A 25,590-nucleotide genomic window follows, 5' to 3' on the forward strand; every position below is an offset into this window, starting at 1 on the left:
AATGGTAAACACACATAAATAGACCTGAGTCAAGAGGCGAGAACTGGTAAATATCTTTATGATAACGTGTGATGTCTCTATTTTAAAAGCTGACTGATTAAATTCACATTTTTCTGCCCATGAGGATGAAAGTTAGACAATAAGCATATTTATTTTTATTTGAAATAAAGTCAATGTTATCATAAAAGTATTTTTGGTTGGACGTGTGTTATTCAGATGGTAGTTCAGTGTGAGGACTAGATGAAACTAGATTAATTTCTTCTCTTGCACTAACTTTAGCATATTCATTCTGAATCCGCCCAAGGCGAAGTGCGGACGGTCCGGCAGAAATATAAAAACATGTCATGTTGGCCGGCGTTAGAATTGATTGTATGTTTATCAGTTTTTAAACTTGTAAAAAACAACAAAAAGTGGGTTTAGTAAAGAAAGCACGACACAAATTTTATGAAAAATCTGCCTTTTTTGTATGTCTTGCTAAATACAAAGAGTGTAGATGATTCTATTTTTTTCTTTTTATAAAACTTTCACAATAAAGTAACAAAAATAGTTGTTCAAGTAAATTCATTCTCAACCTCGGGGGCACGTCTTTGTCAAATAGATTCTCCCTCTTAGCCGTTTCTGGAGTTTTAGACTGTTTCCAACTCACTAAGCTGCCGTCACTGATTTCACTTGTGCACATTAAACAAGCAGTAAATTCAAAACTCCACTGGAAAAACTATAGATTTAAGGTAACTCAGCACCTCTGCAAAGTTGATTCCGAAAAGTCATTGTAAAAGCCAACATTCAAATATCACGAGAATGTAATTCATTAGTAAAATGTGAGCTTCTAAGTAGCACAACTACATGTGTAAAGAAAGGAAGCAGCTTGATCACGATGTGACCTTTTAAAAAGTCTGTAGCCACAAACAACAACATCACACGTTCTCTTGTTTTCCCTCTTTTCAGTTTGTAAACTTGTTGTCGGCCTCTCTCTCTGCAGGACGTGATGGTGGTGGGCGAGCCGACCCTGATGGGCGGCGAGTTCGGGGACGAGGATGAGCGTCTGATCACCCGTCTGGAGAACACGCAGTACGACGCCACCAACGGCCTGGACGACGAGGACGACTTCAACGGCTCCCCGGCTCTCGGCAACAACGCCCCCTGGAGCAGCAAACCCCCCGCCACCCAGGACAGCAAGCCTGAGAGCACGGCGCCGCAGCCCTCACAGTAAAACCAGAGAAGAAGAAAGCAACAGATGGACTTTTTAACCTCTCCCCCTTCCCCTTTGGGCAGTGCTTCTAAACGCCTCACAACATTTTACAGAATCAAACCCCCACCCCCTGTCTGCAAACTCAAAAATCTGTCCATCCTGGATATTTTCTTCTTCTATGAATCACTGAAACATCTGGGAGCACACGGAGAACTGGCAGCGTTGCACAGCAGAATCCACAGACATGAAATGCATACAAAGAAACTCAAAAAAATCAAAAAATACATTTTGTTTTTCGAGAATGCAGTGGAAAATTCCAGATCAAATCTCCCCCTCCAAGCCTCTCGTCTAGTGGAATACCACAGCTGTGATTGGTTGACCCGCAGGTCGCAAGTCATCACGCCGTCAATAGACAGTGAAAAGAAAAGAAGAGGAGTAAAAAACAACAAACAAAATGTCTCAAAAAAAAAAAGAAGAAGAAATAGTGAGCTCGACGTGAAGAAGGTGTTTTTTAACCCGAGCCAATGGAGGCGTCTCACACCGCAAGCGAAACACTTGTTTGAGGCAAATTAGCTTTTTTCATTGAGAAATTCTCGCGGCTGTTTGGTTTGTTTCTGCTGTTGCTGTTTATTTCCATTTCCAATTAAGAGGAAACAAAAAAAGTTTCTCAACCTGCTCTGGACTCCCTTTTTACAAACGAGGGGGAAAATCACGTCCCGGGATTGTTTTCTCTCCACTTTGCTGCGGTCGTCACAGATTGTGATTTCATGCAAACCAGTTTGATTGTGTTCGTAGTCTATTGGTATTTTTGCTTCTCTCAGAATCCTTTGCAATCACGTTGTAATTTTGCCGATCAGTATGTGAACTTTGCCGACACGCGTTGATGCATTAATGTTGATTTAGTTTTTTTTGTCTCTCTCTCTCTCTCTCTCTCTCTCTCTCTCTCTCCCCCCCCCTCCTCCTCCAAATTGGACTTGGTTCCCTTTAACGACCAACTCCCAAACTGATACTAAAGCCTTTTTCCTGCATGATTTTATAGGATTTTTATTTTTTGTTTGATATATGTACTTTTTGAAAAATGCATCAGTCTGATTTTCCTTTTTTGGGTTCATCAGTTTGGGAACACTGTTACAATGGTTTGTAGCTCTGTAAATAGAAGTGGAGTCTCTTTCGTCCACTGTAAATCAGCCCCCTGAAACCAGTTTGGATATGGCAGCTGTTTTGTTTTTGTACAGGAGGTTCAGATTTCTGTTGGGTGGTTTGGATGGACGCTGGTTTGCCTCTGTCAAAAAAAAAGAAAACTCTTAAATGTCCCCCCGTTCCTCCTTAGCTAGTGCAGAACCAAAGCCACAAATTTACTAAACAACCACAGTCACACATTCATGTTTTCTTGTATATTCTGTGACATAAGTGAAGAATTTTACATTTTAAAAACAGCGCACAGGTAAAGTCCCATCCACCCCACAGAAGTGATCCCCGTGTTTTGTGTTCACGATTGTTCTTTAATCTTTGAATTGAATTGATACTATATCCCTGATCTCTTTTGTTGGACTTTTGTTTGAAAAATGGGCAAGAACGCAACAGCGGACGTCTTTATACAATTGGATCTTATGGGTATTTATTTGTGCATTTGTAAGGAAGCTAACACATTTCTAAATATGTTTGAGCCTAGTATTATTAGACACCATTTGTACATTATATAGCAGAGGTGTTCAGTGTCATATCTGATGTCTGGTATGTATGCTTTACCATTATGTGTGCCAATAAACCGTGCTTACAAAAGGAGCTACATGATTTGGCCACGTGCACTAAGTCTGCATGTGGTCGACTCTTTTTCTGTCTCTTTTTGATATTCACTATCACCGATTCACTGTGATTGTGTGAAGAGTCAATGGGAAGTTCGTTCTTAACCTTGGAAACACAAGTTCGACAAAAACAGGGTCTACTTAGTGGCTCTTCAGAGCTTTCAATCAAACCCACCGACCTTCCTCCGCAGGTGAAGTTGCCCTGTTGTCGTTTTTTTTTTGTCTTGTCCAACCTGCGTGAAAAGTCCTTGAAGTGTTCAGGAAAAATCTTCAATCTATATTCCCATGGCAACTGGATGTCTACAGCACGACTGAAAGCTCCAGAAAAAACAAAGAAGTGGACTTGTGGAAAGTGATGAGATGTTTTTTTGTCAGATGTCAGGGAGATGTCACGCTGGTTGGTTCTGTGGAACAGAACAGTTTCAGCCCCACAATGGCATCTATCTAGAAAACCACATGTCTGGACTAACGCTGTATTTTCCTCTTGTTACTGTTTATATCAGGTGAAAGAAAACTATTGGAAATCACATCCCTATTATCTTAATAAGCGAAAACGATTCAGAAAATCAAAAGCAGATTCTGCCGTTGCTCAGAACGATGACGCAAAACATATTTTTTCCCAAAGTTTGTGGTTCTTCAAAACACCAGAATGCATTGCAGCCAGTTTTCAAAACGATCATGTAAAGTATTCAAATACCAACTAACTCCCTGTGTCCATTTATATGCACTTACATTCATTTTTGATTGAATTATGCTTCTTCCTCTCGACACCTCAGAACGTATGAAAAGCATTCTGGGAAATGTTGGAAACCTCACAATACAAAGCATCTCAGTGTGGATTTAACCTTTAATATGTTCCCCATATTCAGAACCCTGCATCTGTTCACCGGCTAATCAAGCAGGTAAATGTCAGTGTTGGTTTAACAATGCTAAAAAATGTAAATATTAGGATTTTGAAAATGAAATGTTGACGCTAGATGTGATAAAAGTATTTTCTCTGTGTTTTTTCCTCGACATGTCGGAGCCTGCTTCAACCAGAAAGTTAGATGAGTAATTATTAAAAGCTGGAACATGAACATAAGTATGGACTCAGTCCTCCTCTGCAAAGTTCTGCACATACTCCTCATCTTCATCAGGAGAAATCAGCCTCAGTGCTGTTGTTGGGTAGAATTTAGATCCAGGGCGGTTTGATGGAACTTTGGCGACGCCAAGTGGAGAACATGGTACTGCAACAACATTCAAACAGTTCTCTGACTGTAGATCATCGTGTTACAGAGAAAATTCAAACAAGACAACAAACTGTAAATATCAAATCATTTTTTTTAAAAGCTTAATTTATTTGTGACCGGTTAAGTTTCACTGCAAAGCTAACAACAATGTTTATTATTAACATTATTATTAGTATGGCTTGAAATTAGGCATTTTTGCTGAAAAATAGATTTGGCTGTATAAATAATAATAATACAGAAAAAATTATAATTTTTATGCAAGTATTTGAAAGTAACTTTAGACTTATAATTAAACCCCTGAAGTTCATGATTTTGTTATTAAACCAATATTTGTACTCCATTTCACAAACTCTTGCTGATTTGTCAACATTTGTACACCAATAAAAAATCGTATTTATTTTTTAACCAACTTTTCAATCTTTATTTTAAAAAATATATATATAATTCCTTCAACACGGTCGAGTATTTATTTGTCTGAAATAATAATTTGGTGATCATTCTTTATTATTTAAAAATTATTCAATTTTGATATATCTTTTTAAAAAAAAGACTTTTGAACATTATTTATTTTCTCAATTTTAATAAACCATTGACTTTTAATTTCTTTTTAAGAGATTTTGATCTATTTCTGTTGATTAACATCTTTGAATGATTATTTTGTTTTATCTTTAGGAAACTGTTAAATGTATTTATGTTGTTTTATTATTAAACCAAATGATATTTAGATTTATTAAACCTTTACTTTTTTATCTATTAATAATTTTGTAATGATGATTTTAAACCCAACCCGGTGTCACGTGACGCTGTTTACGCCGGTGACGCTGTTTACGTTGTTTACCTGTGACCGACGCCGCGATGACGTAACACAGAGCGACGCGGCGGGCCGGAAGTAAAGATGGCGGACGTATCGGGCAGCGAAGTGTCGGAGGAGAAAGAAGCAGAAATGGAGCCGAGGAGGAGGTCGAAGAGGCCGTGGGAGGACGCTCACAGGTCGGGCAAAGCGGGCCTGACTCCCGGGCTGCCGGAGACTCTGGGAGTTTACGACATTAGCGCTGTTAGGAGGGAGCAACGCGACATGTCTGCAGGTAACCCGACGTGACTCCGCGGCCACGGCTGCTGATAAACACTGAGAAATAACGCGATTTATCACGTTAACTCTGCGCGAACTTCCGGGTTTTAACGCAGAGAAGAATGCTCCTGCGTTAAAAGCACTGGATGCGAACAGCTGCTGTTGTTTACAGGCGGACATGTTGCTCAAACTCACTCAGAATGAAGAAAACACACTTTAAACCCCAGTTTCAGGTCTGACTCCTCACTTCAGCTCCTTCAACTCTGTGTTTGTTGTTTATCTTCTGAGACACTGAGGAAGTTAAGATCATTTAAAAGTTACATTATTAACTGAAATGTCCTTTTCTGACAAGTTCTGTGTATAAATGATGATCAGAGACTTCAGGTTTGTTTACAGGAAAGGGAAACGTGGGTTTTCATTTTCTAATTGAGGGACGGAAAATAAAGGTGTTTGTTTGCACTATAATGTAAGAAGGCATGTTTTTATAATCCATGACAGTTTGTATGTGACACACAGAGTAACACACAGATGCAGGTAGACAACTCTCTCCACAACAGTAGTACAATCACCCCGAAGAGAGTCGCACACAGTCGTTTACGCCTGTTTTGTGTCCTGCACTCTCCTGTGATTCTCATCTGACCGTGCACTTTGTCGTTTTATCTAATCAACAACAAGGTCACACCTCAGGCAAACTCTACTAATCTACATGTTCGACAGTTGAAAGTACAAACAGAAGTAAACGTACAGTTGCTGAGATAAGATGCATATGTGCACAAGAAAAGTATGTCGATATGTCTTTGTGCGCTTTATATACTTGAAACTGAGATAGGACCAAAAAATCCATACGTCGATATTAATAATTATCTTGATGAATTCCACATGATTTATTTCTTTAAAGTTTTAAAGCCTGTGTAAAAGCACAGTGAGCTCATCCTGGTGTTCGGGTTTATGAAGCACGACAGGTTCTCACAGGATGAAGTCAAGTGGAAAGGATTAAAAGACCGTATGGGGCCATTTGATGTAAAACTCACACTGAGACGATTCAACAAAACCAGCAACTGTTCTACAAGTTTCCCACCACTCATTGGTTATGTTTATGACTGTAATTAATGAACTGCATATTTCCATTACAGATTATTATTTCCTTAAATTAGAGCCCAAGGTGATGTCTTCAAATAATAATATTTACTCCCACATATGCATTTTTCTACAATCTACAATTGGTATAGATTAATATAGTCATTTTATCTCTTAATAATTTAACCTGTTGTTCTGTTTTAATCCTCCAATAATCCAATGATCCCTATGATCTGAATTGAATGATGTTACAGGGCAACAGACAAAACTGCTTTGTGTTATAAGTTTTCAGCCATAGCAACATAACAGAACATTTATGTTTGTTACGTTTCCCTCATTACAGATGGTTTAGTTTGACATGAGAAAAACGTTGTTACGTGACAAAGATCTTGATTTTATCATAGTCAGGTTTTGCAAGATGTTTTCTTGATGCACTGAATCCCACTGAGCTAAAAAACAACTGTCAAACCCTCAGTTTCTATCATCCAGAGAAGTTTCCCCCTCGTTCACGTCTCTCCGACGGCTGGCGGCCTCATTGTGTCGATAGCGGCGGTTGTAATTGTTGCAGACAATGGCCCTTGTGCTAACACCGTTGCTCTTGTGTTGTTCCAGATCCGTCGTTGACACGTTTCATCTGCACAGAGCTCACCAGAGGATACTTCCTGGAGCACAATGAGGCAAAGTACACGGAGCGCAGAGAGAGAGTTTACACATGCATGCGTATTCCCAAGGAACTGGAGAAGGTAGCGTACATTACACACCCCGACCTCAGCTGACCCCTTCTATCTTCAGCTCTCTGCATCTGTGCAATGTCCGTCAGCGCAGACAAGATGCTTACAGACCACAACAATCTATCAAAGATACAATATTGATATTATTTTCATAGTTTGTTTATTAGTTGTTGATGTAATGAGGACCTTATAGATTAGTAAAACAAATTCAATATGTGCTTTTGCATGCAGACACAAAAATGTATAATAATTGGATTGTGTAAAACAATATTATACCAAAACAAAAAAATATCAATGGTGTCAGGAAATATTATGAGGTACTGACAGCAGTTTATTTTTGTTGTTCTTCACATCAGTCAGAAGGGGGCAGTGTTGACTCATAAGACGTGTGTATCTCATATGTCAGTGTGATCTCTCTGAATAACTGATGCATCTTAATTTACTGTCCTCAGAAAATTATAAAAAATGCCAATTTTAGTCTCTACAATCCAAGATAATGTCTTGAAATAGCTTGGGTTGTTTGACCAGCAATCAAAAATCACAATACCTGTATTTTACTATTATGTACAAAACAGATAATCCTCACTTTTGAGAAGCTGTGAACAAGTTTGAAAATGCCAAAAATGATTATTTGAATATCAAAATAGTTGTTGATTAACAAACAATGTGCAATTGTTCACAGAAACCTAATTTATGTTTCCAATTATGAAGACCTAGACATATTGAAGATATTGTGATCATGCTTTACGTTTACATTTAGTATAAAGGTCATATTTTTTAAGAGTTGAGTTTCTCTCTGCAAAAAAAAACATCTAAATAGACGAAGCCCTCACTGACACAGCTCCCACTGGGTTGGGTTTTTCTTTTGGGGCAGCAGAGGAATGTGTGTAAACAAAACGGACCTCACTGATTTTCCTGCGTTCAGCGAGCTTCCCGTCTTCTAGGTACCTGACGAGGCCCCAAGAAAAGTCAAACAGATTCCACCAATGAGAAACAAACCCTCCCTCCAGCTCCCACCAATGCTCAGTCCCCTCATGTTTTTTTCCAGTGAGAAGCAATAGGACATTGGATAGATTAAATGCATGGCTTGTGGAATATTCCCTTTTAAAGATGTCGAGGCAATGACTCTTAGACTTTGGGCGACAGTGAAGGTATGTGTGTGAAGTTACTGGGTTTGGGTCTGTTTGTTTATTTAGTGTATTTAGGTCTTGTCCTTGTTAAATACTGAAAGACTTGTTTGTCCTTCAAGTCGAGTTATGTCCACTTTTCTACCGATGACCGTTGTGTAACTTGGAGGTTGGAGACCTTGTTTGACTCTGAGTTGTTGCTGTGCGACTTTTCCAGCTGATGACCTTTGGCTTCTTCCTGTGTGTCGACGCCTTCCTGTACGTCTTCACGCTGCTGCCCATCAGGGTGCTGCTGGCCCTGCTTCGCCTCCTCACCCTGCCGTGCTGCGGCTTCAGGTCAGAGCCTCTTCACGTACTTCTCACACTCTCCCTTGCATTCACACACACAAGAATCAAACATGCACGGAAAACACTGTCTGCATAATCACCTTTTAAAATTCTGTCTGATGCAAATGCATTTCTGTTTGGCAAGTAGGAAATGTTGTGGTCAGGGCACAATGTCGACACGAGAGAAGTGATGAATGTGACCTTGTTTGCTTGGTACAGAGTTCAGTGGCTCAACCTTGACCTGTAAAGGGAAAAGGATCATATGTCAATTTGAGAGGAAGTGGGAATATTAATTTGGTTTAACAATTTTATCTTTTGTACCTTTTATAACTCTGTTATGTTCAGTTCACACCAGCAGCTGAAGAGAAGTGAGCAGAGTGCGTGATAACACAGAAGTAGAAGATTATGCACCTACATTGTTTTATCTGTAATGTATTGTTCGCTCGCTAGTTGAAGTTGTTTTTTTCCCATGTAATCTGAGCAAATTGCTTCTGGTCTGACTACACTTTATATCAGAGAATGAAAATACTAATATTATGATCGGTCAGAGAGTTTGATGTGACACAACCTGCACAATGTCACACACAATTGGGTTGAATTGATTGTGCTCGCCGAAATGATTAGAGTTGTGCACGTTAGCAAAAACAATACAGCCTGAATACACATGCTCAAGTACTTGCGTGCTTACTTTGGCAGTTGTGGTCAGATAATTTTTTCATGGTTTGATTTTTGTTAGTAATGCATCACTTCTTTCTCTTCTCATACTTTTTAAATGATATTGAGATTCTTTTATTGAGCTAAACCCTGCATGAAAAGGTCACTCATGGTGTGGGCATATGTTCAGTTAAAAGAAAACTCCCATTAGTAAAGGTTGCAGTTCCACTTAGTCTCTGAATGTCAATATCCAGTCTTATTATTCCAGTTTTACATGTTTACAAGTATGTTGCTCCTCCATTCGGGGTAGAAATAGCCCCAAGACATAGTGTGTGTGTGTGTGTGTGTGTCCTCGTGATTTTTTGTGTAGTGAATATTCAGGCTTGGCTTATTGATGAATTGTCTCCTACCAGGATTATGTTGTCGTCTACGTGAAAGCACACTTGTTATTCAGGTGCTTTGTTATATGTTTGTTTAACCGTACAATTTTAGCAGTTTTTACTTTAAACGCACAAATAAAAAACCAACATAATATTGAACTTAGATATTGATGGGCACAGCCTCTCCCCCCTGCCCGCCTCACCCTCTCTGACTCTCTGTCTGATTGTCCCCTTGCCTTCCTCCCCCCCCCGCAGGGCACGTACATGCCCCTACTGCAGAAGAAGCAGGTACGCTCCCACCATGCTGTCATTGCTTCATGATTATCAGAACTGTCCTTCACATGTATTCACCGGCCTCTCTTCATCTCCATTGTGTCTGTTCATGTACAGCTTGGCATCGTACATCATGTCCCATTCTCCCAAGGCAAAGCCGCCATGTTGGTTCCTCATAAGACCTGTTTTTTTGTTTTTTTTCGGAGCTTGGAAAGGGAGGTTTTGCTGAGAGTGCATGCTGGTTCCCATCACTGTGCTGCTTGTCAGTGGTACGGCTGCTGACGCTCAAACTGGAAGTTCGCCTGCTGAATCAGATCTCCCACTTCTGGTCACCGAGCAGCTTCTCTGGAGCAGTTTGGAGTTTGCTTTGTTTAAGCGCATCCCTCTGCAGCAGTTTTTAAGAGAAAACTTAAATCCGCAGCTGCTCGACAGAAGCAAATTGGCTGTTTTATGCTCACCAGTCGGCTTCTCTAACACGGTTTTGTATCAGAAATGAAGCTTTCTCTTCTTTCTCTGGTCCTGAGTTTTAATCCCACGTTTCAGGCTAATACAGTATAAAAGGCACATAGATACAGCTACTTGAAATGCAGCACATAGCTGACTGCACTCAGGCATAATGTTCATGTGTGTTATGGAGATAACGTGAGCAGAATAGAGAGAGTGAGGACTGCTCTGTGCAGGATGCAGTGGCAGCTGGCTGCAGCAGCTTTGCCTCAGCAGCGAACCGTGTTCGGAATCAGATGCTACGTGAGGAGGTTTCTCTCTTTTAGCACCTTTAACATCTGAATACCAATCGTAACTGTGATATAGTCCATTAAAGCTGAAACAAAGAATTCAAATTTTACTGTTTTTTATTTCATTATAAAATGAATCACTTAATATTTTAGGCCAAACAAAACAAGAAATTTAAGATATGAACCTGGTATTTTTGTCATGAGATGCCTTGAACAAGTAGAATCGCTTTCAAGATGCACAAGATACAGAACAACACTTAATATATATCTTAAAATCACATGGAGAAAGATTAAGAAGTAGATGATATATATGACTGAGGTTTTATTGGACCGCCACCTCTTTACATGATTGACGGACCAGTAGATGGAGCTGTAGCCTCAGTAAAACAAACCATAAAAACTATTAATATCACTGGAGCATCTTCCTTAAATTGCTTTTCAGTCTATTCTTGTATTTTATCTGTATCTTTTCTTTTGTCATAAGTATCTTAGAAATGAGAGAATCCATTAAGGGCTATGAATCGAGTCTTTAATGAATCGAGTGTGTAATTCTGTATTCAAGGCAACATATCTTTGGTGCAATCATTGTCTTTTCTTCTTGAGACAAAGCCACAGATGTTCACCTCCTCCTGTTCTCACAGCTCGGCTGATTCAGAAGACACTGAGATTGATTCAGCTAATTTACACATTTTTCTTAACTCTACTTGAAGTCGCCTCTTAAAATAGTTCACATAGCTACACCTAGAACTCCCCCCCCACCCCCTCACATGTGGAGCATGGTTTCTTTTCTACCTGTCTCATGTTAAGGCTGAGGAGGAGCTCCATTGTTAATCAGCAGCAGCTAAAAGTAACGAAGGTAATGATGGCTTTTTAGATCAGCTCATTGTTGTGCTGCCACGTCTTGTGCACCACTTAGTTGTGGTGTAGTAGAAAATTGTGGAGTCGTACTTGTGAATTTGTGTTAAACTTCGGTAATAATGGCATAGACTGTTATTATCTGTTATTGATGGCAATTAAAGTGTTGTCGTTTGGCAGAATCAAACCTTTGTAATTAGGCTTTATCATAGTGTAACATTCATATCAGCAGGTAAGAATCAGAGGGAACCTTTTCTTTATTATAATATTACAACAGCCCGTGTGGTGAGTAGTTGAAACGTGTTTTTACTGCCGTGCTTCGTGGTGTTTGCAGTCGCACAGACACGCAGCTGACATGGAAAATATGCAGGATGTGTTGGAATTAAGCTCTCCGGCTCTCCCCGGTTATCCCTGTCACAAATTTTAAATAACCGGTCCTATGGATTTGTCAGCCCTGCGCTTAACATGCTCCCAAGCTGCCGCTGCCATTAATTGCAAAAGCTGCACATGTTTGAAGCACGTTACATCCTGTGTGTTTCCTTCCAAGTAGTATCGTCCAACACCATTTGAAACATTTCCATTTTATTTTGGTTAAAATATATATTTTTCCATGAAAACATGAAGACAGCCCCTCAGACTGATATGAAATGTTGTTGCGGTCTGTGGTGTTGATAAGAACGACAACGATTTCATCTTATCCGAGCAGGAGCTTTGACCAAAGACAGAAACTTATTAAAAAGAGATCAATCTCCGGAATGAGATAACTTTTCGAATAACTGAGACTCTAGCTTTAATATTTCATATCTTGTTTTCTTTCGGTGTGTTATCTCTACTTGTTGCCTTTCTCTTCATGTCGGTCGTCTCATTTTGAACAGAAATGAATTATTCACCTCTGTATGTGTTGTACTCCTGTTTCCTCATGTGGGATAATTTACAGGGATCATTCAGAGACTTTATAATGAGCAGTAAACAGTCGCACTGGTCTGGTAGTGCGTTGTTAAACCAGGGGTCCACTCCGTCTTCATTTGACTTCTTTGGTAAATTTACCAGAGGTTTTATGGAACTACATTACAACGTTTGTGTGTATATGCAATAATTCCACACTGCTGCTCTGTCAAAATGTGTGTGTTTCTGAGCATATACACACATTATACCAGACAGTGCATGTTACATGTGGACATACTGCACTGTGAATGTTGGCATGTGAGTCTGAAGTCAAATACCACAAATGTATTTAAAACTCGACGTGTTTCTACCACAATTTGACGTTTTGTGTGTTTGTGTGTTTGTGTGTTTGTGTGCGTGGTCAGTGGGTCCCGGCTGCTGCAGCCAGCGCAGGTGTGTGACGTGCTGAAGGGCCTGATCATGGTGCTGTGCTTCTCCATGATGCACTACGTCGACTACTCCATGATGTACCACCTGATCCGAGGACAGTCGGTCATAAAGCTCTACATCATCTACAACATGTTGGAGGTACTTCACAATTTATACATTCTATTCCACACAGTGTAAAAGATACCTATTTATATATTTCCATGTTATGTATCTGTTGTTTACACGATGGTTGTGTCTGTGCCTTCGTCTGTCAGGTGGCAGATCGACTCTTCTCCTCTTTCGGTCAAGATATCCTGGATGCTCTCTACTGGACGGCCACAGAACCCAAAGAACGGAAAAGAGACAGTATAGGAGTCATCCCTCACTTCCTCATGGCCGTCTTTTACGTCTGTATCCTTCTGGCTCAAATCAACAGCAGCGTAACAGCAGGTTTTAAATCCTTATATTGAAATATTCGAAGGTTTCTAGTAGAGTAGGTTCTGCTTTTAACAGATGATGTACAAGTGCAGCCTCGTGGAATGCTCATATTTCTTTGTGAGCTCTTCATGACCAGCGGAGAAGATAAGTAAGGTCTTTTAGAGGAAGTGCAACATAACTTGGCCAACAGACACGAGAATCAGCTTTGCTTTGATTTTCTTTCGGCTAGACACAAACACTGGAGCTAAAAGGGAGGAAATGGATTATTTTCTGCTCAGGTCTGGAACTAGGATGATGAACTGCAGAGCCTTAGTCAGGTTCAGTGCACTGGATATCTATCTTCTTGTCTCATCCCACAATTAGGAGGATTAAAGACTTTGAGATGAAGTGTTCATACTGTACTTTATAAAGATTTAGGTGAGGGAATGAGCAAGGCACAGGGTCGTATTTTCAGTGTGCTTGTAGTTTTGGTTAGGAGGTTGTCAGTCAAACTGTTAGGTTCCGTCCCTCGTGATAGGTTTTAATGGAGTGGTATTCAGTGTTAAATTGCCTTTTTAAATTAGTTGCTTTCCTGAGTGCCGGCCTCTCAGTCCTCCATTCCATCCTCATCATGGTCCAAGCCTCCACCCTCAACGTCGCCTTCAACTCCCACAACAAGTCCCTGCTCACCATCATGATGTCCAACAACGTCAGTGCACAGTCATACACACATAACAACACATGACATGCATTTGTGCTCATTAACTAAATTTTGCTTAAGTTATTTGTTAGCAGAAAAATTCAGGTAGCGACATTTGTGATGAAATGTAGCTGCAACATTATTTTCCATTTGGTAAATTCTTCCATTTACAATTCTTTCTTCGTGTTCCTGTTCCCTCTCATGCACAGTTCGTGGAGATCAAAGGAAGCGTGTTCAAAAAATTTGAAAAGAACAACTTATTCCAAATGTCCAACAGTGGTAAGACACAGAAAAATATCATTCTTAAAATGTGATTGAACAACATTTGTCATGTTTTTATTTCCCCCCCATGTTGTTGTGATGTTCTCAGCCTCCATAGAATTAGATATTCACAGACGTGAGAGTCTCACTCCGGGATAGAAAGGGAACAATTCCTCTAAAAAATGTGTCCTACAAACAAATGCATTTGTTCAGTACATTCTGATCCTCTTCTTCTTAAGATCCGTCGGCCGCTGTGCTTATATATGAAACTGTTTCAGGCTTAATTCCTCTTCCTTACATATGAAAGCTGTTCTGAATCCGTTCTGCTTTGAAAGAAGAGTGCAGACATGGCTGCAGAATCAGATGTATTGTGTGTTTCCTCTTATATCCCCACAGGCAGCATCGTTTTATCTCAGTCACACTAATTGTATTCTAATGACAGCAGAAGACAATGAGCTCAATCATCTGCCATTTTCTCAGTTTTCTCTGATCTTTGCCTGTTTGTGGAGATAAGTCATAACTAGCATTTTATCACTAATGCAGATAATGCTGTGCTAAACATATACAGCTGTGCCTTTTTATATTTCCATAGATTACTGTTTATGTTGTGCAGCACTGACTAGTAGCAGACTATAATTTCCACTTATTTCATTGCATGTTTTTTGAACCCGACACATCTGACAAATTTAAAACGTTCTATCACCTGTTTTAACACTTATACAGCTTTAGCGAGGAGGTTTATTTTTGTAGCTCTTTTTATACACAAGGTAAATGAAAGAGCTTCACACAATGTGTTTAAACATAAACAGCACAAAAAGCAGCAATGCCATAGAACTAATAAAATGCTAATTAAAACAGGAGAAAACATCCAGAAAATATAAAACTAACGAACAAAGATCGGTTCAAGTCATCTGCAGATATAGAAAGAAAAAGTCCAGGAACAGGTTGCATCGATTTATTTAATTATATTGTTAGGAATTGTCGTTATATACATCCAGAAAGTAGTGAAAAATCTGATGTGGAAATATAATTCTAAGATGTGCTGTGTCTGTTGGTTTTCCATCATACTTAAACCCTGATGAGAATGGAAAGTGTCTGTTAATGCAGCTTTAGTTCAGTTGTGTCTTAAGTGAAGATGCAGTTGGTACTAATAACATTTTCGTTGCCAGATTGTTTTACAGTTGAATGACAGTTGTCATTTTAAATGTGATTATTTGATCCCGCAGACATCAAAGAGCGGTTCACCAGCTACGTTCTCCTGCTCATCGTCTGTCTCAGGAACATGGAGCAGTTCTCATGGAACCCAGGTAATTAGGTGTTTTCCTTCAAACTACAGTTGCATAGATTTTTTAAAATAGTTATTACAGTAAGTTACCCCAGGTGTATTCAGCATAGTTTTAAATCCCAGCACAAGGTGCTCGACATGGGGAAACATTTCAGACCAGTATGTTAAGCAGCTACTTTCCTGAAGTTTCCGACGACCCTCTGCAGCACCACGGGGCGTTGAACCTCCCACACACCTCAGTGAGTGAGACGGAGTGGAGCGAGGGACGAGAGCTCGGCGTTTGTGTTTGACAGCTCTCTGAAAACAATCAGCTCCTCCTGACAGGCTCAAAGCCAGAAACACAGTAGATGACAGACGTGGCCTGTCAGCTGAAATCACAACACTGACGTACAAGCACCAGCTGAGCTACAGCTCTGTGTTGCTAACGAGGGATTCGTGTCACAAGTCCCCAGTAGTTCACTCATGTTCCATGGTAACTGCGTTTCCTTGTTTGGATTATGCAGCAGAAATAAAGCACCTGCTCTCAGCTGATTGCTAATTATGAGCTAACCCTTTCACAAGTTCAAATTTTTTTACTTTGTCATCTGATAAATTAATATAAACACATAAATTATTGTCAATTTAAAGCTCCAAAGTTTGAATAAACAATTGATCACAGGGCTGAAATGATGGTGGTTGCTCATAGTGATAGAAGAGTTATTATTAAAGCAGTTCTCCTTGAGGTTTAAAAAGCATATTAGCAACCAGTTGATAAGAAAATTTAAATTTAATTTAAAAATATCATCTTGTGTTCCTTCTTTCCTCAGAGCACCTGTGGGTGTTGTTCCCTGATGTCTTCATGGTCGTCACCTCTGAAGTCGCTGTTGACATTATTAAACACGCTTTCATCACAAAGTTCAACGACATCACTGCAGATGTAAGGACAGAATCATATTTAAACGTGTCACACAAAGTACACGTATAAAACTGTATATGTTCCTTTGGTTTCCTTCTTTTCTCACAGTCCGTTCTTTGTCTTGCCCCCCCTGCAGGTGTACAGTGAATACAGAGCCAGTCTGGCCTTCGATCTCGTCAGCAGTCGACAGAAAAATGTAAGCGACCCCCTCTTCTTCATATCACCATCCTTATATTTGCATAAAGAGCACTGAGCCTACGCAGCTAATCAATGAAGTTTTGTTGAGTGCTGCAATCTGTGCTCGTGTGTCACTGTGTAGGCTTGTACTGACTACAGTGACTCAGTGGCTCGGAGGATGGGATTCATCCCTCTGCCTTTGGCTGTTCTGGTAAGACAGGCTGCCGTCTGTTGCTATTCAGGAATTAATACCGGAAGAATTAGTCATTAACACATAAGTATTAGCCAGAAAAAGTTTAAATTTGATATTCATTCTGCTTTGTAATGTTTTAACAGCTTATCCGAGTGGTGATGACTTCAGTCAAGGTGCAGGGAGCCCTGTCATATACTTGTGTTTTCCTCTTTTATCTTGGGTAAGTCTTAGGTTTTGTTTCACTAATGTTGCAGCAGGATTTTTATTCTTCATTACTCTGCCCCAGCATCCAGAATACAGCAAACCCTTGAGCCTAATATTACTGCTCTTGATGTAACCGTACATGACATTTTCGTTTTGCATATGCTGCATATATTTTAATAATGTACAAAAGGAGAAGCTCAAGAGGAGATTTAAACGCTATAACTGATTTTACTAAGTTGTTCATGCAGATTAATATGGTGATAAGATATGTAGTAATTCACTCCCTTTTCTTATTGAACTACAGACCTTTGAAATTCAGCTCAAAGTCTAATTTCCATTTTTCTTTATCTGAACATTGTATTTATTTAGACATGTAGAAGTGAGTATTTAAATGTTAAGATTTTCTATTTATTTATAGAGTCTCAAATATGCACAGACACTCTTTCTATAACACAGACTCATGGCCACTACACACAGACATGCTTGCGGTCTCTTGGATGCACACTAACACATGCACAGACTGTCATAAACCCACAGTCAGATTCAGACACACGCTGTTACATAAGCATCAACGCTGTGGCCTCACGTTCTCCCGTGCTGAGCCGCTGACGGCCTCGCTCACTCTCATTTGCCAGATCCCATTGGGCTCGTACCATTGAAGAGTTTCCCTCGGGGTGAAGAATACAATGTTGGCATCTCTAGTGCCATCTCTGGCCTTCCCCACCCCCAAGTTAAAAATAGCTTGACCAGAATGCTGTGCCATGGCAAAGATTCAGCTGTGCAGACACACTCGCAGTTCTAAACATCCTATTGCAGCGAGCGGTGGTCTACATACCCCAATGTGTCCGTCTCTCTCTCATCACGGTGTCAAAGTCTGGGCCTTATAGCAAAGCCCAGAAACACAGAGGGATGGAGCACATCAACACACTGGTGTCAGTGGTGGGAGATGAACAGTGGCGACTGAAACCAGATGGTTGAGGAGATTCATTATAGCTGTGGCCCAGATAAAGTTGTGACTAAATTACATTTCTCATTATGTTTTGATCCAGATGCATAAATTCATCAACCATAGTGGCAAAAGTGCCCAAAACGAGGATGGGAAACCTTAAGTGACAGATTATTTGGGTTTAATCTGTATTTTTACAATATTATGTGTCTTAGATTGCTCTCTTCATAAAAAAATTACTTTTATCTCTCCAGAAAAAATATATTCAACTATAACAATAGTTGTTGCAGAGAGGGAAACAGTTTTTGATTCTTTCAGTCAGAGATGCAACCCTGTTAACCTCTGCCTTCTCCCTTCGTAGGTTGGTTACACTTAAAGTGCTGAACAGTATTGTGCTCCTGGGGAAGTCGTGTGTTTACGTCAAGAGAGCCAACATGGAGGACAAGCTGTTTGAGAAGCCCTCCACCCCCACTGCATCTTCCTCTGCAAAGACCCCCAGTAAAGCTGAGCCGGCCAGATGTCCCACACCTTCAGGTAAAACACCTAAGGCTGGTTTTTAAAAAGCAAACGCACTTGTACCCATTTGCATTTTGCTCTTAAAAGGTCAAGTGAGTTTTTTGCAAATTGGTTTCCTGAGGCAGTGGAAAGCAGTTGCACTTATGACCAACAAACACTTGGACTGAAGTCAGTGGTGCATTATGTTACTGTTGCACTGAGAATCATCATCTGAATTCACAGCCCTCTAAACTGAGAGTTTCAGCTCTTTGTGCAGTCGCTACTTAAGTGTTTTGGTTCAATCCCACCACACTCATTTAGATCATAAACTGTAGCAGGCAGTTGATTTCAGAGAAAAAACTCCAAACCCTCTGTTTGCTTATCAAATAGCAAAGTGACTCAGCAACTAGTAGAAGTAAACATAGTGGAACATCTAGCAGCTAAATATTTCCATCGGAGTTGGTGATGACCAAAAACAGAAGCTACCAACAAGTAAACATTTGTCACATGGTCAGAATCACAACTCGAAGTCCGAAAAAAGGTGAAACATAAACCCCACGTCTTGAATTTGAGAAGTTGGTTAAATAGATTCAGATGGTTTCTGCTTTCCCCAAGTGGCCAAAAACAAATAACAGAAACTTAGTGCAGGTTTAAGTTGACATGGACATGTACAGTATGCCGTCATGTTTTAAACCTGTTCATCAATATAATGGGAGCAAAATATCACCAATATCAGGTTGTTTAGGAAAGAGAAGCAGCACAGGTTGAACCAGAGTGTTTCCAATCACTTTACATAATTATTCAAACATCTCAGCTCGATAACATTCTGTTCCTCTCACTAATTGCACTCTGTGGAGCTCGGATCCCATGACCGAGCAAAACCAGACGAACTCCTGGAATCGTATAACCCTCGTGTGTTGTGATTGATTTTGGTTCTAAATACATAATGTGTATAAGAAGATATGAAAAACGTGCAAGACCTTAAAGAGCCTCCTTCTTCTTTTCAGTAGTAAATGAGACGTCCTGGGATTTGATCCTGCTTATTAATAATGTTGCATGTTGCTCTCATGCCTCCTGCTTGAATAGCCGATGAATTATAAAACATTGACTAGATTTGCAAGGTCTATGGTCTAATAGTCTACAAGGCTGTAGCACTTCAGCTTTATAGTGTGGCTGTTGAAGCTGGTATAAATAATTGTTTAATCTATTTGTCAATAGACAAATTAATTGGAAAGTAAGTCAAATCATTATGAAAGGACAAAAGTGAAAAGGAACCTGGATCTGAGGATCAATCTGATATGAGATAGCTGGACTGACACACAACACACTGAGAGAATAAGGTCTGCTTTTTTATTCATAAACTAAAAAGTATGGAAATCTAAATCTTAAATGATCAGCTGATTAATTGATAGTGAAAACAGCCATCCTACACTTTCTGCTGTGTTTCAGTTACATGAAAGGAAAACAAAAACCCAAACCCTTTTTCCTACATTCATATATTTGATAAAGACTTGTGTAAATATCTTGACAAACTGTTTAACAGGCCTCGTATGTAAAGTCACAGGCAAACACAATCAGACACACCGATTCGGAGGCGGCAGTATCTCCCTGACGTCCGTAGCCAAATCCCTGCTGATTGTTTTTCTCCCACGTGCCACAGACCTGCCGGCTGCGCTGAGCCAGGAGCTTTAATATAACAAAGATCCTGATGGTGCATCGTGTCACATCAAACATCAAAGCTCCTGCCACTGGAAGCTTAAGGCACCATGCTCCAACATATAGATTACTGGAATGGCACTCAGCAGAGGGCATAGACCTCACACAACTGCTGGACCCGCCCCCTTGTCGAGATCCACGCCAAACTTTCTACTTTCTTGGTCAATTTCCAAATCCCCAAGGCAAGTTTTGTGGAAATCTGCTTGGTAGTTTTTTGGTAATCATGCTGACAGACAAACAAACAAATATACAGGGGTGAAAACATAAGCCTCTTCTTCTGCCTCCCAAAATCTCAGCGGCTGGTATTTGAACCAGTGACCTCAGATTTCGTGCTCACTTTTCTTACATTGAACTACTCTGGTCGGCGGTTCCTGCTTCACCTGCTGCTCCAGTGGATTCATCGCACAAATCTGTTCATCTGCACGTCTTCGTCTTTACAATAATCTGGACTCACATAACACATGAGATCCTCCATCTGTCTTTACTGCATGTTTTCAGCCGGAGGGCAGAAACGGTCAGTGAGCAGTTTCAGCCATATGGTGGATAACTTTTATCAAGGCTCAGAGAACGTCCAGAGGAGAAGTGGGTAACTATTGTGTGTGTGTATTCAGTGTAAACACCATACAGGTGTTTATTAACACATGTAAATAAGAAAAAACACATTTGTTATAAGTCTTCTAATGACGAATGATTGGCTAAAACTTGAATGAATCGATTTCTTTCAACCACTTGGAGAATGGCAGAACAATATTTGATTTAATAATCGTTTCTTAGATTCTAGATCCTCTCGCTTTAGTCACCAGCCAGTCAGTAACTTTTTGTCTGTTGTTTGGTTCTGGGCATTTAGCATAAAGTCTGTATATCCAAGCGTTTTGCACTGAGGTTTAAAAGAGCTCTGAAACTAAACCACAACTGTAAAGTTCCAGAGCATTAAACCTAAAGAAAAACCTGAGAAAAAAGTCCCTGTATCACAGTATAACGTGGAAATCAGACCCAACACCTCTTCTTCCATCTTTTTGGTATAGAATCCAAGTTGTTTCCATGAATTACTCCTCAGTTGTCACGGTGTCATCATTTCTCATTCAGCGCCACATGTCTGGTTCATGTCAAGTTCCTCGCACAAGTCAGTGCGGCAAGGATTTGACCCAGGAATCAGTTCATCTGTGAGTGACCATCTCAAAAGACAAAAGTCGATTATTAGATAAATAAATCAAAGAAGGCAGAATAGATTATACATCGTTCTCTGTGGCCTGTAATGTCTCTTTAACGTCCACTATCGTATTTGACACTTATAATGTATTTCTCAAACACACGTATTGTATATACACACTTTCTATATGCTCAGTGTGTTGCACTGTAAAGTGTTGGTTCAGCTCTGTCTACAGCAAGAACTGGAAGTTTGTTGTAGCCAGATCGCCCGCGGCTGGGCGCTCGTCTCTGTGGACAGGCTTGTTAATATCCAACGCTGCTTTGCTCGATTCTCTCTGAAACGATGAATTATTCTGTTTGGTTGATTTTGCAAATGTGAGACGCGGCTCCCAGTTACAAGACTCTGCAGTGTTTTCTCTTAACATAATGCAGTGGATTGTGAAGGAAGCCGACTGTGCTGCAGCAGCAGGCTCAGACTCAGCCTCCTGCTCTGGACACATTTCCCTGTCTGGGTTGTGTTGGATGTGAGCAGTGAGGGCGGGTGGAGGTTGTGTGAGTCGTTGACCCGGCAGGTCGAATCACTCCCTGTCACTCAACCCAGAACAACTCTTTAGAAGAAGAACACCACACCGCACCTCTTCTATGCTCTTCTTTCTTTAAACTCTTCTTTCATATACTCTCACTTCTCCTTTTGTTTCCCTATAAAACTTTTTTTTTTTCCGATGATGATTCAGGATTTAAAACCCGTTTGTGGGTCTTAGACACACTTAGACGCATCTCTATTTACAGTCTATAATGTGAGAGCCCATTTGCCACAATGTCCGTTGAATATGTCTTTACATTTTTTGCCATCTACTCTTTACAGGTGAATCTAAGGTGGATGAGATCCCTGCCACACCCTGCAGTCCACCATCCTCTTCCTCCACCTCCTCCTCTTCCTCTGTGACCACTCAGCCGGCTCCCAGGACTGACTTGTTTCCTCCCCTGCCCACTGACTCCTCTCCTGCTGCACCAACAAGCCGTCCTCCATCTCCATATCCATCTCCACCACCTGAGCCAGAACAACCCGCAGCCTCACTCTCCAAAGAAGAAGAGGAGGAAGAAGAGGCACAAGCAGCCGCTGAGCTGAAGCACAGGACTCCCAAGAATGACCTGCTGGAGGTCGACCGGTTCACAATCTGCGGTAACCGCATCGACTGAGCAGCAGCAGCCGCGAATGTAGTGATGAACCACTCAGGAAAGACAGACAGCGGAGGCCTCTCAGCCCGGCTCTCCTGGCCAACAGCAGCAACAAGCTGAGTATTTATTCAAGTCAGTGGCGACACAGTGAGTTATTGTGAACAGGGAAACAGCCTGAGACCATCCCGCTGTTGTTGAAGCCTGAAGTCGAGAAGTTTGACGAAGAAAACTTCAGCAGGATTTTAACAGCAGGAGAGAGAGGGAGGGAGGCGTCAGGATAAACTGGTGTGTGTCTGTGTGTGCGTGTGCGTGTGTGTGTAGGTGTTAGGATGGTTCAGTGTTGAGATTGTGTGATCCAGCGTATGTGTGAGCACACAAGCACTTCCAGTGTGAGCAGCACTGGGACCAGGAGGAGAAAAGTTTCTCAGTTTTCTCAGCAGCCTGAAAAGAACCCAGAATAACTTCTAAACTAAACCCGGCTAACTGCATCAAGTGTTCCCTCTTCCCTCTAGATAAAACAAATGTCAGGGTATTTTATTCTGAATGTTAGTTGTATGTCTAACATCAAATCAATGTACAAGACAAACTTCTTTTTCTTTTAGGAGCCGCACCGATCTCATCAGATTTACTGAGTTTATTCACACTGGTCAATAAAGAGGATCTAGAGGAGATCAGAGTTTCCTCCAAATTGAGGGTCAGGTCCCTGTAGTGATGTAAGATACATTTAATTGGTCTTGAGGTGATTAATGAGACATGAAAGCAGAAAAAATATATATTTTGCTGCACATATAATAAAGTTTAATTAGATTCCTCTACTATTTCTATCGATTTAACCTTTAGGCAACAGGAAAAGAGAAAGAATTAACTTTTAGAATTGGTCACAACTGTTTCACACACAGCTGGTGATGAGGGGTCGCTCACAGTTCAAAAACAACTAGTAAACACTGCAATTAACCGTCACACACTGTTGATATTAGAGTCTATGCTTCACTGCTCGCTTCATCCACCGCTGTGCTCAAATGAAAGTGAAAGTTTATACCTCGGTGGGGCTTGTTTGCATGGGTTTAAAGAGCAGCTTTAAGTGGAGCCACCACGTTCAGTCATTAGCAGCCAACACAGAAACCTTTTATTCAGAGGCCCAGTCAGCGCACAGCTTTATCCGAAGCTGCAGCTCTAATGTTGAAAGGCTCCGACACTAAATCTGTTGCTTCTCCAGCCACTTACACACAGAAAAAGAGCTTTTGCTGAAGATAATCTCAGTTTCCTTCTTGCTAAGGTTACGTTTTTCATCACTTTGCCCCATGGGACTAATTTCTTTACATCTCACATCCTTCAAGGTTTAACGAGTGTGATTTTCGTTGGATACAAATTGTATTTACTTCTTCGTTACTTTAGGTCTGGAGAATGTGCACTGATGGACCACGTTGTCTTAAATAGGACAGGTCACCGTTTCTCATCGGACTCTCAAGTGATGTTCTAATGTTTACATCCTCAGAAAGAAAAAAAAGAAAAGCAATATTTCCACAACAAAATGCCTTGTTTGAATGCATGCTTCTTTTTCTGTTAACTGATCTTGTGAATTTTTTTAATTTAAACTGATTTAAACTTTTTCTTTAATTGCAATGAAAAAACCTATAAAGGCAATATATGTATTATATATATATATATATATATATATTATCGTATTTGCTAACATTTGTTATCCATGTTTGTGATTAAGCGTGAACAAGATATTATCTATTATTCCTAACATATTAAAATCAAAGTGCATACATTTCCTGCAGCCAGATCCAAAGTTTCAGCTGCAGAATCTCATCTCAATAAGTTGAAATCAATCAATCAATCAATAAGGGAACGTTCTGTAGAACGTCCTGGTTCCTGCCGTCTGCACTTTGCATCGACAGCTTTGTGCATCAAGCTTTTTCTTTTAGCTGAATTATGAAGACAAATACACCCGAGTGGTACGAGATCAAAACATTAGTGCTGACAGCGATTTCAACAGTCTGAAAATAAAAGTGGGTAAATTGAATAATATTTAGAATGATTTAACTTCCTCTTTTTGTTCCACTCAATTAATTATGGAATTCAAAAGGTACGTATCTGCCTGGTTGACAAATCAAACATGAAGGTTTTATTTTAATGTTTTGCTTTGAGAAGAATGAAGATGTTTATGATATAGAATATAGATGTATATAAAGTTTACACATATCAGCATTGATTTAATTCTGTTTTGAAGAAGAGATTGTAATATAAGATACTTCTATTTTTGGAGCTGCCAGTTGTTGATCTTTTTCATTTTTGTGCATGAACTCTGACTCAGAACTTCATGTGGTTTTTGTCAAAAGCCTCGTCTCCTCTGGCCTGAGCTCAGCCTTGTTGTGATTGGTCTGAACCCGACCCCCAGCAGAGCTCAGGGCGGGGGTGGAGACGAGGCTGAAGTGTTCTTATGAAAGCTGCGATGGTCCAGTACACTGCCTGCTCTGTTTCATCAGTTTGGTTCCTTATTTAATTGTGTGTAAATTCTCTTTTTTTGGTTTAATAAAAAGTTGTTTTTTAAGTGTGTTGTTTTAATCCAAATGATGCAGCAGAATGATTAGGAAATATTGTATTTTTGATCGTCTTGGTGAAGATATTCATGTTTTTCTTTGCTGTTGGAGCCTCTTCATTTATTTGGAAACAGGTTTATGTGAAGTCATGAGGATGTGATGCTGCAGCTCAAGTTTCCCTCGGCCCCAGTGTCAGTCAGGGTCTTTTACTTCCCCTCACACAGTTTCGGGGGCGAGTGACTCGTGACTTGTCTGGATCCTCAACCTACAGATGCTTTAACTCACAAGTCTGGAAAACCAGGATCGAATGAAAACCTGCTAAAGACGTGAACATCTTATAAAACTGCAGAATTTTAAGGAACGGCTAAATGTTTCGTTCAGGTGCACAATTAAATGCCTGTTATCAGCAGTTTAAAATTCAGTCTCCTCTTTGGACATCTGGTCAGACCGTCTGGTTTTTCTTTACCATTGCACAAACAAAACTGACATTTCCTGTAGCAGATGTGAAACAAATGCAGATGTGAAACACTCAGTCCCAGTTTAACAGCTTCACTCTGCGAAATCTAATTCAGTCTGATACAACCAGTGCTGCAGTAAATATTAAACTGTTTGAGAAGAGGTGCTTATTCAACCTCATGGTCATTTTTGAAGGATGACCGTTGT

The 25,590-nt window shown here is 40.2% G+C and overlaps 2 protein-coding genes across 8 annotated transcripts in view; both read left to right on the forward strand.

Moving 5' to 3' along the window:
- ldb2a (LIM domain binding 2a) overlaps window positions 1-2,974 on the forward strand; it is an 88,937-nt gene extending 85,963 nt beyond the window's left edge. For 6 of the 7 annotated variants that reach the window (XM_035161981.2, XM_035161982.2, XM_035161976.2 and 3 more), the window contains one exon: window positions 980-2,974. In XM_035161981.2, coding sequence (XP_035017872.1) covers window positions 980-1,210 — 231 coding nt within the window. In that variant the 3' untranslated portion in view covers window positions 1,211-2,974. Of the gene's footprint in view, window positions 1-945 lie in introns of all 7 variants that reach the window. The other variant, XM_035161983.1, reaches the window with a different exon arrangement.
- A 2,127-nt stretch (window positions 2,975-5,101) lies between these two features.
- Window positions 5,102-24,938, forward strand: tapt1a (transmembrane anterior posterior transformation 1a). The gene is made up of 14 exons (XM_035161451.2): window positions 5,102-5,308; window positions 6,982-7,112; window positions 8,445-8,563; window positions 12,761-12,923; window positions 13,040-13,175; window positions 13,793-13,890; window positions 14,091-14,160; window positions 15,369-15,449; window positions 16,234-16,343; window positions 16,459-16,518; window positions 16,642-16,710; window positions 16,836-16,912; window positions 18,204-18,376; window positions 22,068-24,938. Exons 1-14 carry the CDS (start codon window positions 5,119-5,121, stop codon window positions 22,400-22,402), a joined length of 1,812 nt encoding a protein of 603 aa, XP_035017342.1. The 5' UTR covers window positions 5,102-5,118; the 3' UTR covers window positions 22,403-24,938.
- The last annotated feature ends 652 nt before the right edge of the window (window positions 24,939-25,590 follow it).

Source organism: Hippoglossus stenolepis, chromosome 7 (genome assembly GCF_022539355.2).
Source record: "Hippoglossus stenolepis isolate QCI-W04-F060 chromosome 7, HSTE1.2, whole genome shotgun sequence".
Lineage (NCBI taxonomy): Eukaryota > Metazoa > Chordata > Actinopteri > Pleuronectiformes > Pleuronectidae > Hippoglossus > Hippoglossus stenolepis.